The 16,894-nt window shown below is 41.5% G+C and overlaps 5 protein-coding genes across 5 annotated transcripts; 4 read left to right on the top strand and 1 right to left on the bottom strand.

Annotated features, from left to right (window-relative positions):
• Window positions 1-1,162: 1,162 nt before the first annotated feature.
• EAF01_001510 (uncharacterized protein) lies at window positions 1,163-1,861 on the top strand (the record flags this gene model as incomplete). The annotated part of the gene is made up of 1 exon (XM_038909760.1): window positions 1,163-1,861. The coding sequence occupies one exon, from the start codon at window positions 1,163-1,165 to the stop codon at window positions 1,859-1,861; it is 699 nt and encodes a 232-aa protein (XP_038774572.1).
• Window positions 1,862-2,523: 662 nt separating this feature from the next.
• On the top strand, window positions 2,524-3,783 carry EAF01_001509 (uncharacterized protein; the record flags this gene model as incomplete). Its single annotated transcript, XM_038909759.1, has 1 exon — window positions 2,524-3,783. The coding sequence occupies one exon, from the start codon at window positions 2,524-2,526 to the stop codon at window positions 3,781-3,783; it is 1,260 nt and encodes a 419-aa protein (XP_038774571.1).
• A 1,240-nt stretch (window positions 3,784-5,023) lies between these two features.
• On the top strand, window positions 5,024-6,838 carry EAF01_001508 (uncharacterized protein; the record flags this gene model as incomplete). Its single annotated transcript, XM_038909758.1, has 2 exons — window positions 5,024-5,300; window positions 5,358-6,838. 2 exons carry the CDS (start codon window positions 5,024-5,026, stop codon window positions 6,836-6,838), a joined length of 1,758 nt encoding a protein of 585 aa, XP_038774570.1.
• Window positions 6,839-7,434: 596 nt separating this feature from the next.
• Window positions 7,435-9,000, bottom strand: EAF01_001507 (uncharacterized protein; the record flags this gene model as incomplete). Its single annotated transcript, XM_038909757.1, has 1 exon — window positions 7,435-9,000. One exon carries the CDS (start codon window positions 8,998-9,000, stop codon window positions 7,435-7,437), a length of 1,566 nt encoding a protein of 521 aa, XP_038774569.1.
• Window positions 9,001-9,593: 593 nt separating this feature from the next.
• EAF01_001506 (uncharacterized protein) lies at window positions 9,594-10,958 on the top strand (the record flags this gene model as incomplete). Its single annotated transcript, XM_038909756.1, has 1 exon — window positions 9,594-10,958. One exon carries the CDS (start codon window positions 9,594-9,596, stop codon window positions 10,956-10,958), a length of 1,365 nt encoding a protein of 454 aa, XP_038774568.1.
• Between the last annotated feature and the right edge of the window lie 5,936 nt (window positions 10,959-16,894).

The raw sequence follows: 16,894 nt of genomic DNA, 5'->3' as shown, positions 1-16,894 counted from the left end.
TTCTGGTTTGAAAATCCTTTCTAATTATTCTAATTTATAACTATTTGAGATTTATTCATTTATATTAGTAAAGAACTGTCAGCTTTAAAATGTATCCTTTGGAATTTATATAGAATTTGTATTCTAAGTCTTGAAAATGATTATAAATGATAAAGTCTTTCCAACTACATTGATACATTCAAATGCAATTATTCATTCTTGCTTACCAACTGTAACTTTCCAATTCGATTTCTGAATAGAATTAACTATAATATACATATTTTGAGTACTTCCAACTCCAAATCCGATTTCGTCTATATTATATATATCATTTAATTCATACTTTCGTTCAATGAGATGTGTACGAAATATGTTAAACTAAGCCTGAATATTCTCTAATATTACCTTTTTAATTCGATTAAACTTTAATTAATATGAATAGCATGTTTTAAGTTCTGGATATCGTTTTTGGAATTTATAAATCCATTTGTAATTTATAAATGGAATTTCTATTAAGATAAGAATTCGAGATAATGTGATCTGAACATGTCGAAAACGAATTTCGTTGGTTATTTCTTTTACTAATATAAATATAATAAGGAATTTAATAATAATAAATTGTGAAATCTATTATACAAGAGTATTTTCTTTTACATTTAAAAGAATTTGAGTCATTTCGTGGGATTGAGTATATAATTTCCTTTCAGCAACCCTAACTATAAAAATTGATTTAGGAACTTCAAAATATTCTGCAGTCTTTTTAATTGATTTAAATTCCTTTAATTGAAATATAATAATAATATTTTATATTTTCTCTTCAATTTAAGAAAATGTAAGAGGTGATTTGGTATATATAGCAAAATTTGTTAGGGTTTGAAGTTAGTGATGGGCTAAATGTGACCCGGTTCCTCATATGACCCGGTTCACCATAAGTTACGTTACTAGATATCCATTTGAATTGAAGCTTAACGGTCTTAAATCTCACAGCAGTGCCAGCACCACACTAGATCCACCGAATCTCACGCCAGCATAAGCTAATAATCGCCAAGGTCGCATTTGACGTAATCGTGCCATTACTCCCGTGATAGATAACTCAACCACGACGACACCCAAAATTATCTTCTCTTTTTTCTCAATTCATCTCAACACAACAATATTTCTGGCTATCCTCCACAAACTGAATATGTCTAAATCACCCATAGACAAACGCGCCGTGGTAGTTTCCGTTTCCAGGGTTGCAATCCTTTTTGCTTTAATTTTCCTCGTTGTTTTCATCGCGACGGACATCATTCATATTCCATACCTTTCTCATGGTTTAGATCTACTTTTCTCCTGGATGACTGTGATCTTATCACCAGTCTACCCATTCTGGGCTCCTCTAACGCTTGGTGTCTCCATCAAGCTATATCGACACAAGGCATTTCCAAAGCAGAGAGAATGGATCACTTCATCTATTCTGATTTTTATATCACATCTTGGACGAGTAATTGTGGATACTATGCAGCCGTTGGGATTTTTTGACAAAGTCTGCAGTTTGAGAAACTGCTGGCATGAGTACATTCAAATGTGCTTGATTGCAGTTGTGATTATAGGCGAAGTCGTTGGAATTCCATGGGATGCGAATGTTGTTCAGAGCTGGGTTAACATATTGGCGGTCGAGTCTGAGGATCGGGCAGCAAAAGAGACAGCTATAAATGACGAGGATGGGATGGAAAAAGGTCTTGTTGATCAAGCTGCAGAGGAGGTTACGTACTTGGATAGTGGGGATCTGGGGCTACATGAGAAGCAGATGTCTGTTGAGACTTTTGAGCTTCATGAAACTGAGGCGGCTGAGTTGCCCATGGATGAGGCATTAACACAGAGTGACGAAGGTACGAAATAGGCTCGCGATGAGAGATCTATTCTTGCTTGGTTATATTACGGGCTATTAAAACTTGCAGTGGAAGTCAATCAGAATACAGCTGGTGTTGGGGATTGTTCTAGGATAGTAGATGATTGTATCACCAAGCAATGATTCATCAACTTGGGCTCACTATTACTTTGGAGTCCGACTCATAAATCATCTTGTTCACAGGCAAAATATAAAAGCATTCATCTCCATTTATAGAATTTTACATTGCACACTCAACCAAAAGCGTCAATTCCGAGTAGATTTAAAGTCTTTGTATTAGCAAAACAAATCATCCTAAAGTTGTTGAACTCATTACTCTTAGCTTTAGACTTGTATGCTTATTTTGTAATAGTACTAGTCCCGTTTGCGGACTCGCTAAATTATTTTCATTCACTCATTTATTCCGAATTTCATACAACAAAGACTAATGGCTAATCCCCAATTCTTCTCCTTGATAGAAGCTACGCGCTTTGCTGTTTGGTCAATGCCAACAAAGACTCCTTGATCCAAAACCGTAAGATATCTCCTTATCTCAATCAAAATGTATCGGCGTAGATTTTAGCATTTCACCAACTTCAGTATATCGGACTCCATCGAAGGCCAATTGCAGACCGCCAAAATTTGATTTAATTGGATAGAAAAGCAATTGAAAGATGGCAAGAGATGAATTTATACAACGAGCAAAGATCATCGTGGCTTTCCCCAATATTGGAGTGGGCGCCCTCGGCGAAATTAAGGATCAGATACTTCCCGACACTAATGTCACTTTCTTTCGATCCAGCTTTTATTTCAATGATCCGCAATCAGCTGAGGGATTAGCAGAAAGAGATTTGATAGCTGGTCCTGCTCCTCAGCCCATATCATGGGAAAAGTTAAGAGAGATTCGAGAACGAGTGCTGAAAGAAATGGAACAGGCTATGGTGGAACCAGGAATCATCATTCTAGATGATAATTGTAAGCCTAGGCTCAATCTTATCGACGCTATGGAGATTGAAGACTGGGATTATAAGCTCGTTTCGCTTGCACGTAGTCAAATCACTCGGGATCTCATGCCGGTGCACTATGGAAATCCAATGAAGGAGCAGTGGCTGGGTGCGCTGGAGCGTCTGAAAGACGATTGGGATGAATACGACATTCCCGCCAGGAAGAAATTTGAAATTCCCCCGGGTCAATCACTATCGGATGTTATTGTGCAGATTATGCAAGAACCGATTCCGATACCAAGACCTGCCAATGATCCTAGAGAGTATTCAGAGGAGGATGACGATGTAGCGGTAGGAGACAATGAACCTCTCCGAACAGGTTACAATACAGATAATAGGCTTGGATCCAATGCTCAGATTCGAGCTATGCCTCTATCATTTTCCAACGTCATTGTTAATTCGCCCTACAGTCAAAATAAGAGCACAAATAACGCCAAAAGAAAAACCTTCTTCACATGGTTCTTCTTCCTCGCTAATGTTCTACTTACCGTTGGTCTTGCGTATGTACTCTACAACGTGGCATTAGACTACGAAGAGTTTATTGAGAGCGACAAACCGCAAAAGCAAGAAATATTGAAAGATCCATCCGAGTGGGTAGAAGAAAGTCCATTTTTCATTTGGACGACGTGGCCAAAGAAACTGGTTAGAATGGCTTTGCCTTACGCTGCAAAGAGAAGACAAGTAAGCGAGGAACTATTAGATACGGTTGAGAAATGGATACAAACGGAAAGATTTTTGAGGGGAAGCGATCCGGGATGGCAGTTTTCGGATGTGCTCGAAAAGCTGAGACATGTGGGGTTTATCACTTCGGATACTATAAAGAAAGAAGCATCTGGGGTAATCTCCAAAGTGGCTTCTACAGCAGCTTCTACGCTTTCCGCACCAACGACTGTACCGACGATTGACTTGATAGGGGAAGAGTATGATTAGCATTCAAAACGCATGAGATGTGATGGTAATGCCATGATTTGAACCGCAGGCTTTTGAATTATGCATCAGTAAAACGTGTTTTGCACAGCCCGTTGTGAATGCTGGATAGGACGAAGTACTTTCTGAAACCGATGTAACCTCGCATCAACCACACTTCAGGTTCGTCCAAGTGACCTGTCGTCCGCGAAACGCAACTATGCTCCCAGTTTCAGCACAGCACGTGATTATTTTCCTTTTGTTAACCAATTATAGTCTTTCTAGCAGCGGGTATTAGTCAGCTCCGCTCATCCCCGAAACGATCACCATCCCACCATCATCCATCATCCATCCCACTTCCTCCTGACTCAAACCCCTCTTTATCAAACTCCCCACTCCCAACTTCTCACCGTGCGAAACCTTAACATCCATCGTGATCGACCTGAAGAGAAAAAAACTCTTTCAAATTTCCATCACGCGGAAACCCTTCCTTATCTTCTTGCAACACGATAACATCCTTTCAATTGCGAAACAGTCTCGATGAAGCCCTATTGTCCGCACGGTACATGCTTCCAAGGCTTCGAACAAGAAGACTTTGATTGTGCATGAATCAAAATAGGTGGAGGGAGATGAGAACCAACAAAAATGAATCGAAAACACCTGCCAAATTATTCTATTTCGGTTCTCATTCGTTCGGTGGCATGTGGGAAGATCATCTGATTCTTTTCTCCGCATGCAAAACAACGTGCTTGACGTGCTTTTTATCGGATCCCTCATACTTTCTTTTGGCGGGGTATTGGACCCTGGACCCCTTGTTTTTAGCCTCTTTTTCATGCGGTGAGATTCAGTTGCGACAAGATATTCATGATTCGGGCATGAAATTGCTGGGAATCATGTACAATGAAATCTTTACCCATAAAATGTATAAATATTGGCCATCATTTCGTCGTTTTTGCGGTGTTACATGTCAGGTTGCTTGTGTATCTTTGAACAACACACAAACTCTGTTGCTTTTGCATATATCTCATTCACATAAGACTGTCTCTTTCTCAATCAAATTTAATAGAAAGGCTTCTGGGAATCTATTTACCTGTCTTTTCGTCAATTGTACCAATTTCTTCGATTTCTTTTCAATACCCAGCGCTCTATATTGTTCGAGAACACTTTTGAACCTCGATTTGAAGATACCAGAGTATATACCCAAACAGTTGCAATATCTTTTTATATACCCCTTATCACCCCGTCCCTCACACGCAACGTCAATATGGGATCCATAGCCAGAAGAACCATTGGCTCAACTCATCAATGGTGGAAAGAAGCCGTTGTATATCAAATCTACCCGGCCTCCTATCTCGACACCACCGGATCTGGAGATGGTGATCTCAATGGTATCACCTCGAAATTACCATATATCAGATCTCTCGGTGTAGATGTAGTATGGATTTCACCTATCTATGCATCTCCTATGAATGATATGGGCTATGATATTTCGGATTACCGAGCTATCAACCCTATGTTCGGCACTATGGAAGACTGGGAACGTAAGCTACCCCCTCATCTCCTTCGCAAACCTCTCGGAAAATATTAACAACACTTAGGTCTTTGCGCCAGAGCCCACGAACTAGGGTTAAAACTTGTGATGGATCTCGTGGTAAATCACACCAGTTCCGAACACCCATGGTTCAAAGAATCCGTTTCCGGTGGTCCCAACGGTCCCAAGAGAGACTTCTACTACTGGCAACCACCCAAGGATGGTAAAGAACCCAATAACTGGGGTGCCATGTTCGGTGGATCATCCTGGGAAAAAGATCCTTCCCACCAAACAGACGAATACTATCTCCACGTCTACGACGTCAGCCAACCCGATCTTAACTGGACAAATCCAGCAGTTCGCAATGAGGTCTGGGATATCATGCGCTTTTGGCTCGATAAGGGATGTGATGGGTTCCGTATGGATGTTATCAATTGCATTTCAAAGGAACCTGGATTTCCCGATTTTGAGGTTACGGATCCGAGACTTGAATTCCAGATTGGCGTGAGAGGTAATTTCAATGGGCCTCACGTCAAAGAGTATTTGGAGGAAATGCATCGCGAAGTACTCTGCCATTACCCCGAAGCATTCACCGTGGGAGAAACCCCAGGACTCAAGAGACCTGAGAGTGCATTGCCCCTCGTACAAGGAGGAAAACCTCTTCAAATGATCTTCCAATTCGAACACATGTACTTCGATATCCAACCCGGAAAGAAACCTTTCTTCCCTCGTTCTTCATGGGATCTTACCGATATGAAGAGAAATCTCGGAGAGTGGATGGCTTTCAATACGGCGAATGACGGCTGGGACTCCCTCTACCTAGAGAATCACGATCAGCCGCGTATTCTTGGGCGCTGGGCAAAAGATACTCCGGAATGGAGAGTGCAAGCTGCAAAAATGTTAGCGCTATTCCATGCAACCGGTAGAGGAACCCTATTCGTCTATCAAGGACAAGAAATCGGAACGGCAAACAGCAAATGGTGGACAAATGAAGAGTTCAGAGATGTCGAAGAGATTAATTTCTTCGCGGCCGAAAAGGCACGCAGGGAGAAAGAATCAAATGGGAAAGAAGTTGATATGAGTGATATCTATCGCGGAATCCAAGGCTACGGAAGAGATAACTCGAGGATGGGTATGCAATGGGATGACTCTCCACACGGTGGATTTACAAAGGGTAAACCGTGGATCAAGACGAATGAGGAGTACAAGGAAATCAACGTCGCGGCGCAAGAGGGAGTTAAGGGAAGTACGCTGGAATTCTGGAAACAGATGATTAAACTCCGGAAAGACAATCCCGTATTATGTAAAGGAGGATTCGAGATGGTGGATCAGGAGAATCAGGAAGTGTACGCATATGTGAGAAAGGGCGAGAAGAAGGAATATTTGGTGGCGTGCAATTTCAAAGAGTGGGATGTGAAATGGAAGGTTCCGGTTGAGATGGGAGGATTGTTGTTTGGAAGTTATGAGGAGGGTGTGCAGAGTGGAGAGGAGGAGGGGCAGTTGAATTTGAGACCGTTTGAGGGGAGAATATATGTGAGGGATATTTGATGGGGACGCATTGTGATTTAGATATTTATTTGTTGGAGCGAAATGCTAGTTTTCTTTTATGATGCGGACTTTGGATTTATTTCTTGTGGTGTCCGTGGATTGGTGAGATGTATTGAATGCTTTTTGTATCCTATGACTATGGGTACAGTAGACATTGAGATTCTTCCACGAGGCACTGTTCCAACTCTATGGGTCCAAGTGAGAGATTTGATGACGTGAAATATCTAACAAGACAAAACTCCTACCATGTGGTATCTAGTTTATATCAAGTACTGGTACCAATAAGCGTGAAAGATAAAAGGAGAATGGCTCCAGAAATATTGTGAAGAGAGGCTGGTATCATGCTATTAAATCACTCAATGTTGAGATTGGGTAAGCAAATATGACGTTACATTGGTTACTCAATCAATGTGATGTTTATTAACGATTATAGAATCGTTGAAGCCACGTAAAAAGACATTATAGATGCACCTAGCAGCCTGTTTTCAAGCTTTCCCAATTACCACTGGGGGTGTTACTCCAAACCTCTCAGCTACTTTCCACGCAGGGTTTCGCCCAAAGCTTCACAAGCGCTGATAATGTTTGTCAAATTCTTACTAAACATCCAGCATACTTCTAATCTGCTGCGCGGGAGCTAATACAGAAATAGTACTATTAGTGCTTGCGCCTTGTTCGGACTCAACTTGTGTCACTGAACTCGCTTCAGAATCTCTCGCCCTTGTTGGATTGTCTCTAAATCTCCCATCGGTATCCAGATGTGGAGGATGTGATATACCAGCGGTCGTTCTGGATGCCTCAACACTTCTCGTTGGGGTTTCGATATCTCTATCATGCCTGGTAGGTGATGGAAGATCGTCCATCTCCACCTCTCTTCCTAATTCCCTTGGTCTTGGGAGTCCACCTCCAACTTCAGCGACATTGGCAGTTATCCTCTCTTGCATAGTGGCAATTTTGTTATCACCATGTAGCCTACTCCACCATCTCGGCTTTTTCGTGTATCCTATCTCTTCATCCGCTGCTGCATCGCGGACTCGTCGCTGTCGAAGTAAATCACGATCCTCGTTTGGATTCACGTAGCCACCGATTTCGTAGACGAGCAGTATGAGAGCTATTGGTCCCCAACCTAAAGGATACATGACTTCTAATTTCGCTTGAATATTGAGAGGAGATATCGGAAAATAGAATGAAACTGCTGCGATATATCCGATCATTGTTAGGGAAAGCAAAAGGGTCAAGACGAATTTGGCTGGAGTGTGTTTGAAGACTGCAACCAAGCGGCTCCCAAACCTCTGTTCGTGGGATATATAGTGGTATATCGAGTGTTGTAAGGAGTATATTGTTGTTAACCAGCCTCCAAAAAGAAGAAAAGCTGCGAGTTTGAACCGGATATCTGTTGCGGCCGGTGCAGCAATATCATTGCTTTGTTCCAAATCTCGTTGCTTTTCGAATGAACCCCATGATCTTGGTATGACCAATAAAAAGTTCAACCAGAAGAAGAAGTAGAAGACCAAAGGAATTACCAGTTCAATCTTCGTCCGTCTATCATCCTCCCTCAAGGCTCGTCGGTTTTCAGGGATATCAAGCATCTGCCTCTCTTGCCAGCTACCCCAATGTCTTACACTTTCCCACACGGCTGCCATCGTTGCGGGTATCATCAGAAACCAGAAAAAGTTCGTTAAAGCGAAAGGCAACTCCGGTAAAAAGTATCTGTCAACATCGACAGTACTTATGCCGCTAATGCCTCCACAAGTGCCAATTATAAGCATCCAATACCATTGCCATCTTCTACTCACTGCGCGAAACCGTTTTCGAGGAGATAACCTTGTTCGGCCGTGTTTTCGTAGGTTAATTAATGTAAACATAATACTGATCAGGAACAAGATTCCCATTGCGAGACCAATTTTCGACCGCGCTCCCATGGGCTGAATCGGTGAATAACATGATGTGCTGTTAAGAAATGTGCCATTTTGGAGTAAATGAGGGGTATATGGGTCGAAGAGAATGAAGCACAGGGATCCATTAGAGAAAGTGCCATTAGAATAGAAGGTATAATTCCAATGTTTCAAGGTTGTAAGATTGTAGTGCACTCCTTCGATGAAGGTATCGCTGGCATTGTCCCCAGGTGGAAATGGTATAAGATCGCGACTATCCAAGGAAGCCATCACGAAGGAACATTCAGTCTTTGGCAGATTGCTTCGAACAAGTATTCATGGGCCCGGCAGTTCCTCTGGATGGTGGAACAGGAGAACCATCAAAAGCACATGGTATCAATAGACAATATCCAGAGGGTGTGAATTGTATTGTATCTAAGATAACAACAGTATGGAATGTTGAAAAGTTGAAAAGTTGTCAAGCAGACAATGCTTCTGGAAATGCCGAACATTCCGTTAATGCGCTTTCTCATGGCAATCGCAGCTTCGTATGATAGTCATAACGTGAATGCAAACCTTGAATTAAATATTGAAGCCCTCGCTGGCTCAATAGTAAGGTATTGAATTTGCAATGACTATATTTCCCCAAGTGAAGAAGGGAGTGAAGGGAGGAAGTTGATAAGAAACTTAAGCTTCACCATAAGTCCTCCATGTGATCCGTGCATGCAAAAAGTCTCCACGGCGGCACTAAAAGCTCCACGACAGCTACTCACTACTGTTAATAAATCATAGGTGTTCAGGGTCCTAGAGATATCGAAATTATTAGAGGCGTTCAATGCACCAGCAGATGTGCAAAGGAAAAAGAACCCAATTGAACAGTCAAAATGACATCCGCAGATGAAGAAAATTCCTATATTGATTACGAAACTTTCCTCTCGCCCACATTCTCCCCTTCATCATTCGCCAACTCTCTAGTCTTGGGGACAAATAACCCTACCGATACTCCGCTCGACCTCTCCACACCTCTCTCCCGTGTGCTATTCGATGCGCAAGAAATAAACACACATATTGATACCCTTACAACGAAAAGCGCCCTTCCTCTCCTATCATATACTCAAGATCAAACTGAATCGAGCCAGAGAATAGTACAAGAGATAGATTCGCAGGTCGCAAGTCTCAATGATGGATATAAACGACTCGAGAAGGAAGTTTTAGTACGATATGAAACCGCAGAGGAAGTCCAGGCAGTTGCCAGTAGATTATGGGAAACCGTAAGACTAGGGCGGGTAGTAGCACGATGCTTACAACTAGGAAGACAACTTGAGATTCAGCTGTCTGAAATCGGAAATACGGGTGCACCTGTTAAAGTCCCGGGCGCAAAAGAGGACCATAAAGCTCTAGTGCGATGTTCGAATACACTACTTAATATACGAGAGCTTTTCCAAAAAGGCGGCCCTGGGGAAGAAGGTCATGGTTTAGAAAGAATCGAGGTTGTGCGGACGCTTCAAACATCAATTATCAACCCCGCAGAACGAGTCGTACTTTCCAGATCACAGCAACTTATTCGCGAATTTTCGATGAGCAATTTATCATCCAACAGTAATGCATCAACATATGCGCAAACCAGGGATATGAAAGACCGTACAGATTCGGCTCTGAAAACTTTATACCTTCTATCTTCAACATCAGGATTTAACAGCAAGAATGCGAAGAAACTAAAATGGGAACCGGACCTCCTCGTTCAATCGCTTCAGGATTATCTTCGCACCGCTCTGACTAGCTCATTGGCATCTCTTTCTCGTGCTCTAGCTACGCTTCCTACACTCGATCGAACTCTCCTCGAAGTATCCGCTCGGTGCCAAAACGTTCTAGCGCTGGAATCACTACTTGCATCTATACAGCCTCCGGTGCACCCAAATTTACCGTCAAGTGATATGGCGCCGGCCAATTTTCTCCAGCCCTTACTCACGTCTCTCGAGACTGGTTCGTTACCAAGTTATTTCTGGAGGACTTTAGCTGGCGGTTTGACCACAAAGGTACAAGAAATTATCAATAAAGGTGGTGTTAGCGCTAGAACATTGAGAAGCAATCGTAACAGTGTCAGGGATGCTATTCGAGAATGCGTCGTGAAAGGGAGTCGAGCACCAGCTGGAATCATTGCCTTGAAAGGCGAGAAAAAAGCAGATGTTAGCTGGGAACGAGAAGTAGCGGTAATGGTTGGAAGTGTTATGGGTCCATTAGGCCGCTGAAGCATATCATGTGTTCCATGGAATGATTATTAGTGTGAATCGAGAGCCAAGACGAATCTCTTGGTCTCAAGGTATCGGAGACATACCCAGTATGCGTGTGGCCCTCAAAGTCTATGAATCTCCGAGAGCCCATGAATTCCCGCAAGACCACTCGCCGTGCGTGGATCTTAGGATTACAGTTGCCGTCAAGACATGTCTGTCTTTGCCAGCTGAAGGTATGATGTGCAGGAAGGGGAATGAATGTGCAGACTAGTGATATATACCATCATATGATTGAATGATAACTATGCTGAAAAGCATAAACCCCTTCAATTATGATATATTCGCAAATGTGTGTGTTTCCACGAGTTCTTAATATTCGATTCTCTTTATACGAAGTTAGAGATATTCTAGTGAATGTTCCATACTGTTCCATTTCATGAGTCGTCTCCTAAATGTGCAGAGCAATCCGTTCAGTTGATAACATTGAGACAACGACCGCTGAAGCTCTTGAAATTCGCTTGACGTCTATGTATTCTTAAAATATTGATACGTCTTTAAGATCTGCTATCTAGTCTCCGTCGCAGACCTCATCGTCACTTTCGTTGCTCATGGATCAAAATAGATATATTGAATTTAAAATACGTACATTCATCATCGGAAGTCGGGTGTAGTTACAGCCTTTAAGGATAAACGAATTGGGTGGCTCAGCGAGCACTTGGGAGAGACTCATATATGAGCCGTAATATGAGAATGTTCATACAAGAAGTAGATAGTTGCCAAGGAACCTAAATACCATCCACGCCTGTTCTTACGATCATCTAGCTGATAGGTATGGCTTTCTCGAGTTTGAAAAATCTTTATGAAATATTTGAAGGCTGACATGGACAAATATTTAACACATAGTTCGGCTCAATTTAATTCACTACAGTTGGGGGCCCCATTTTTGTTATTTATTCCGGTACGGGAAACATATATAAACTCCTTCAAATACTGGTGTCAGGCCCAAAGGCCCGGATGGAGTCGATATAACACATGTGCCATGGCAGACCTCGTCGAGAAGTCAAAGATGCACCTGCTGCTGTGTACTACCACGACTGAGAAATTGAAGCTCTAGCTAAGGTGCTGTCATGCGATATATTTCACACATATCACTTCATCGTCATTTATCCTGCGAACATTTATGTTGTCATTCGTTCGTCTGATCCCATTTCGTCATATCAGACTTTTGTATCTTTCACAAATCGAGTGTAAACCACCAGCATACCTTTTACCTGTAGAAACGCCGTGGAAACTATTCCTCTATCATTTTCGTGGATGAGATTTATTTTCGAATTGCTATTTAGTTCTCATGTTCTCACGTTTGTGCGAACTTTATAGCTGATAGTGTTGAATTTTTACTGTATCGCCACCTGCTATTCCCAAAGGGAGCTGTCTGGAGGTTGAGTATGACTTCTGTTCAAGTGGTGAGGTGCATGAGAAAATCTCTACTGCGATTTTGAAGGCTAGTCTATAAATTTCATCGAGATCTGTGGTCTTCATTAGTTCAAGAAAAAGTAAGCGCGTCGAAATCGTTGGTTGATGCTGAAGATTGGTTGGTCGCAGAGTTAATCGAGAAGTACCCTCGTGTTTTTTAGGAGTTCCCACTCATCGGGTTTTAATTCGACACTTCTGAGCCGTTCGCTTGTCGGACAAGTTTGTTTACTGTCGGCAAATGAATCACTATTAGTTTCTTCATCCAAAGTAATCCCATCCTGTATTTCGTCGTCCTCTTGTGTGTTTTAGTTGATGTTTTAAACATCTCCGGACTACTGAGTATCTGTTTGGGAAATTCACTTGGGCACTAGGTAAGTAAGATCTCGATAGTGGGGTATATAATAATTCTCAGAAGTCTATGGATCTCCCATAACTACCATCCCTTCTGTGGCAAAGCTCACCCACGACTTGCTCACAGGCTTTCCGCAATCTCTTCGATCATGCTGTGAAGAACACAAGCGTCGAGCGAAATTGGAGACATGAATTCTCGCCATCGTTGTATCATATTCACTGTTCCTGAAGTTGGTAACACTAGAATGCTACTAGAAATCCTGTCGCTGTCAATGGCTTTCGGGACTATTCTCGCATTCGGGTGATACATGACAACCTTACAGGGAACTAAGGGTATCAGTTCTAAGATTCAGTATTTTCTGCTAAATTTTAGTAGTTGATATTGATTTCGCGTTCCTAGAAGCATCTTCAAGCATACGATAAACTATGGCAACTTTGAAGTTTGGAACAAACAGTGCCATCTTTCTCACACGAAAGATTTGTCTAAATGCCGCTTTTAAACCTTACTGGGCATGGTCTGAAGATTTCTTTCGGATCTCCCGTAGCAAGAATAGTGGAGAGGGTTTGAATAAAAGAGAGGTCGTTTCACTTTGACTACTATATAATAAGCTCCTTGTTTACTCTCTTTTTGCAAATATGGTTTCTTTCATCTTTGAATTGGCATAGGGGAAGGCAGATACAAAAAGACCAGTTTGCTGATGATTGCTAATGTGTATCTCTTCTCGCATCGCAAGTATCAGATTTTGAGATTTTATCCGTTCTTGATTATAATTGTTGTTAGTGTATCTGTCGTTGTTGTCCCCGTCATTCTTGCTGTTGTCACATTGCACTTGTTTTTCCCAAGTACCCAAGTATAACTCCGGTATTTTGTTGATTACAACATATCCGTGATCATACACCGAATATCTTTAATCGAGTCAGATACCAAATCATATAAGGGCGGATCGGCTTGTTTGGCAATCATAGCTAAGATCGATACGGGGTGGTCGTGCTCGAATATATAGCTCGGCAGGTAAAGATTGCAAGGGTATTTCGAAGAAGTCTGAGTGAATGGCTTCTTACCAGATCTATATTGGGAGGATACGCATCGGTACAAAGTCTTCGCTTCTTTCATGACGGTGTAAGTGATGTGATGTCTACTTAGGTGTTCGGCATGCTTTTTGGAGGGACTTTTTATCGTACCAGTTCGGCTAACCCCTGGTGTCCTTTAGGTATGCTATTAAATCATCAGCATTGATAGACTCATGGAATTAACTGCGATCCCAGAAGGCAGTACGAGCCCCAAAGACATGGCAAATGTGCATTGAGAGAAATTTGATCCTCCCCAATGAGCGTCTGTAAGACGAACGTCTGCGAGATGGAGCAGTCTGCGAGTTTATAAAATTCTCTGGGTGCGAAAGAAAACGGAATCGCGTACAGAGTAGGCTGTGGACGAATGATTAAAGACCGTTGGAGACAAAACTACCTGAAAAAGAGGAGAATGTCTCTTGATTGATAATTATGAGCTGCCCGTCCGAAATTCTAGAGCTGGATATATGATCTTTTTGCATAATGTAGAGATGGGAAAATTAGTGAATGAGCAAGGATGAGGTAGAATCCAGATGAGTAGAGAAGCACACTCTCTTTGCAGAAGAATACTATTACTGCTATTGAACGAAGGGGGATGGCACTGTGGTTCTCAATAATTAGTTTTCACGTCCTGTATAAACTTCCGCCTCCCATACACCTTAATTTCGGCAATCTCCACCGAGATTCAAAATATAATAGCAATCCTCTAAAGAATATAAACATGGTAAGACGATTAATCGAAAAGATACGAAAGAGCTTTCCATAACCCTAAGCCCTCTCCTTCCCGTCCGGTCTTCGCACTTGTATTATCTATTATCTGTCCCATTCCATCCTATCCAAACCTCGCTTAATTATCAGATTTCTATCATCAACACTCTGACCACCATTACTGTCATCATCACTACCTCCAAAGACTCCCATCCCATCTTCCACGCATCTACTAACTGTTCCCTGACCAAAACCTACCAGTCCTAATCCTATCACAACCACTCGACATATCTAACCTCACTAAATATCAAGAACGACACGCTTCTTCAAATCTCAAAGAATAGCGCTGCGCATATCTTTTGCGATTGTGCGCATCCTTGATATTAAGTAATGAATTCGATTTCCACACGAGTATAGAGTCCTTTTACAAGGGCTATTGAACTCATATAACATTTTCCATTTCGCAACAAGAGGCTAGAAAGTAGAGCATGTGTAGTGAATCATGAATGTGCAAGTGGCTACATTGAATACGATGCAACTATGCTATCTGCACCTTGATCGTGAAAGTTTTGATTGAGAATTTTCTCGTCAAAAGCCATATCAATTTTCATATGTAAATAAACTTCAACCCTACCTATCTTTGAGGTATCAAACAAATCAAACGAGTCGTCAAAATATATAGATGTCCAGCGAATGGGAAAGGAAGGGCCCGGCACTTTCTTGGTATTGTGAAGATAGCGAGATCATTGACATGAAAGTACCTCTCATATGTGCCCGCTCTCTTCGTCCATTGCTAAGTAAGTAGGTAAGGAATCACTATCAGTTTCTTTACTTTTTATTTATTATCTATTATGAATTCTCATCAAGAAGCTAGAAATAGATCTTTATGATTATTATTATTATTATTATTATTATCAATCCTATCTCAACTCAATCTTAGTATTTCAATGTACCTTATTTCATTCTATCCTATTCTATTTCATCCCATTTCATCCCATCCCATCCCATCCCATTTTATTCTATTACATCCCACTCCCCCCATCAAAGATCCACGCCACCCTACCCCTCGTGAAATCCGCAACCTTTAACTCTCCACACTCATTCTCCCATACACTCACCAACACTACCATATACAAAATGTCAAATCTCCACCCTCAATCTTACAGCTTGTAGCTAAAACCACATCCTTTCATAACGATTTGATTTCAGGGGTACCTTGAAGGGTGAAGATTTATGTATGTGTAGACATGATGGAACATCATCGACTCCATGAATAACAATCATTTCTTCATCCAATACAAAGAAAAATTCTTCTGATGAGACAGAGAAGAAAGGAAAGTCAGTAAAAGACAACAAGTCAAGAGGAGTAAACAGAACCGGGTAAGAACAAAAAGAAGAACAGAGTAGGATAGGATCCATTCCGCATACCTACCTACCTACCCATCAATCCATCAATCCATCAATCCATCAATTGCTCTCGAACCGATTCAATGAGTGAATACCCACCTACCTAGGTACCTTACCCAAGTACATGATTGATTTCAGACTCTATAATCCCCCCCCCAAAAAACATATCGCTTAGCATGTACTACCTACCTACCTGAATACATAAACCCCTCTCTCCTTCTACCCCTTCTAACCATCAACACCGAGTATCGCACACCAACACCTATGTTGCTCTCGAGATCTCTAAGCAAAGTACCTAGATAGATATGAACCACCCCTCCTCTTCTGCAAAAAGTAAAGGAAATCCATATTCCCTATCCAATCCTATCCTATCCTTTGATTTATTTTCGTTTTTTATTATCGAAAGTTTCCTTCTTTTGAAGGATTCATTATCGTCTGAGAAATATTCAGCGTTGTTATATTTCTCATCATCATCATCATCATCATTACAATCAAACCCCATATCAATATCATACAATTTCTGGGCCTTGCAAAAAAAAAAAAAAAAAAAAAAAAAAAAAAAAAAAGGTATTGAACAAGACTGCTAAGTTGCAGACCTAAGGAGGTCTTCAGATTCTTATTAGAAGTTGTGGCAGTAGAAACACGGACGGCGATTGCGATGAATTTATAGGTAGCCTTCAAGATTTTGACACCAGTGAGAACTGTACAGTATGAAAATTGAGGATACTTATTCGAGAGTGAATTTCCCATTTTCCATAATCTGATTTAGTCTAATAATAGAGCAATGCCAATTTACTCGCTCATGTGTGAATTATCTCGTACATGAAAACACCATATCAAAACCCCAATAATCTATCCATCTCAACCCCGACAAGGAGATAACAATACCACTTCCCCGAACTGCAAGACTTCAAATCCCACTAAGAATCTGAAAGGTCGAAAACATT

Source organism: Botrytis porri (genome assembly GCF_014898465.1).
Source record: "Botrytis porri strain MUCL 3234 chromosome Unknown BPOR_002, whole genome shotgun sequence".
Lineage (NCBI taxonomy): Eukaryota > Fungi > Ascomycota > Leotiomycetes > Helotiales > Sclerotiniaceae > Botrytis > Botrytis porri.
The sequence above is the reverse complement of the archived record's forward strand: the minus strand, read 5'-3'. Positions and strand labels throughout refer to the sequence as shown.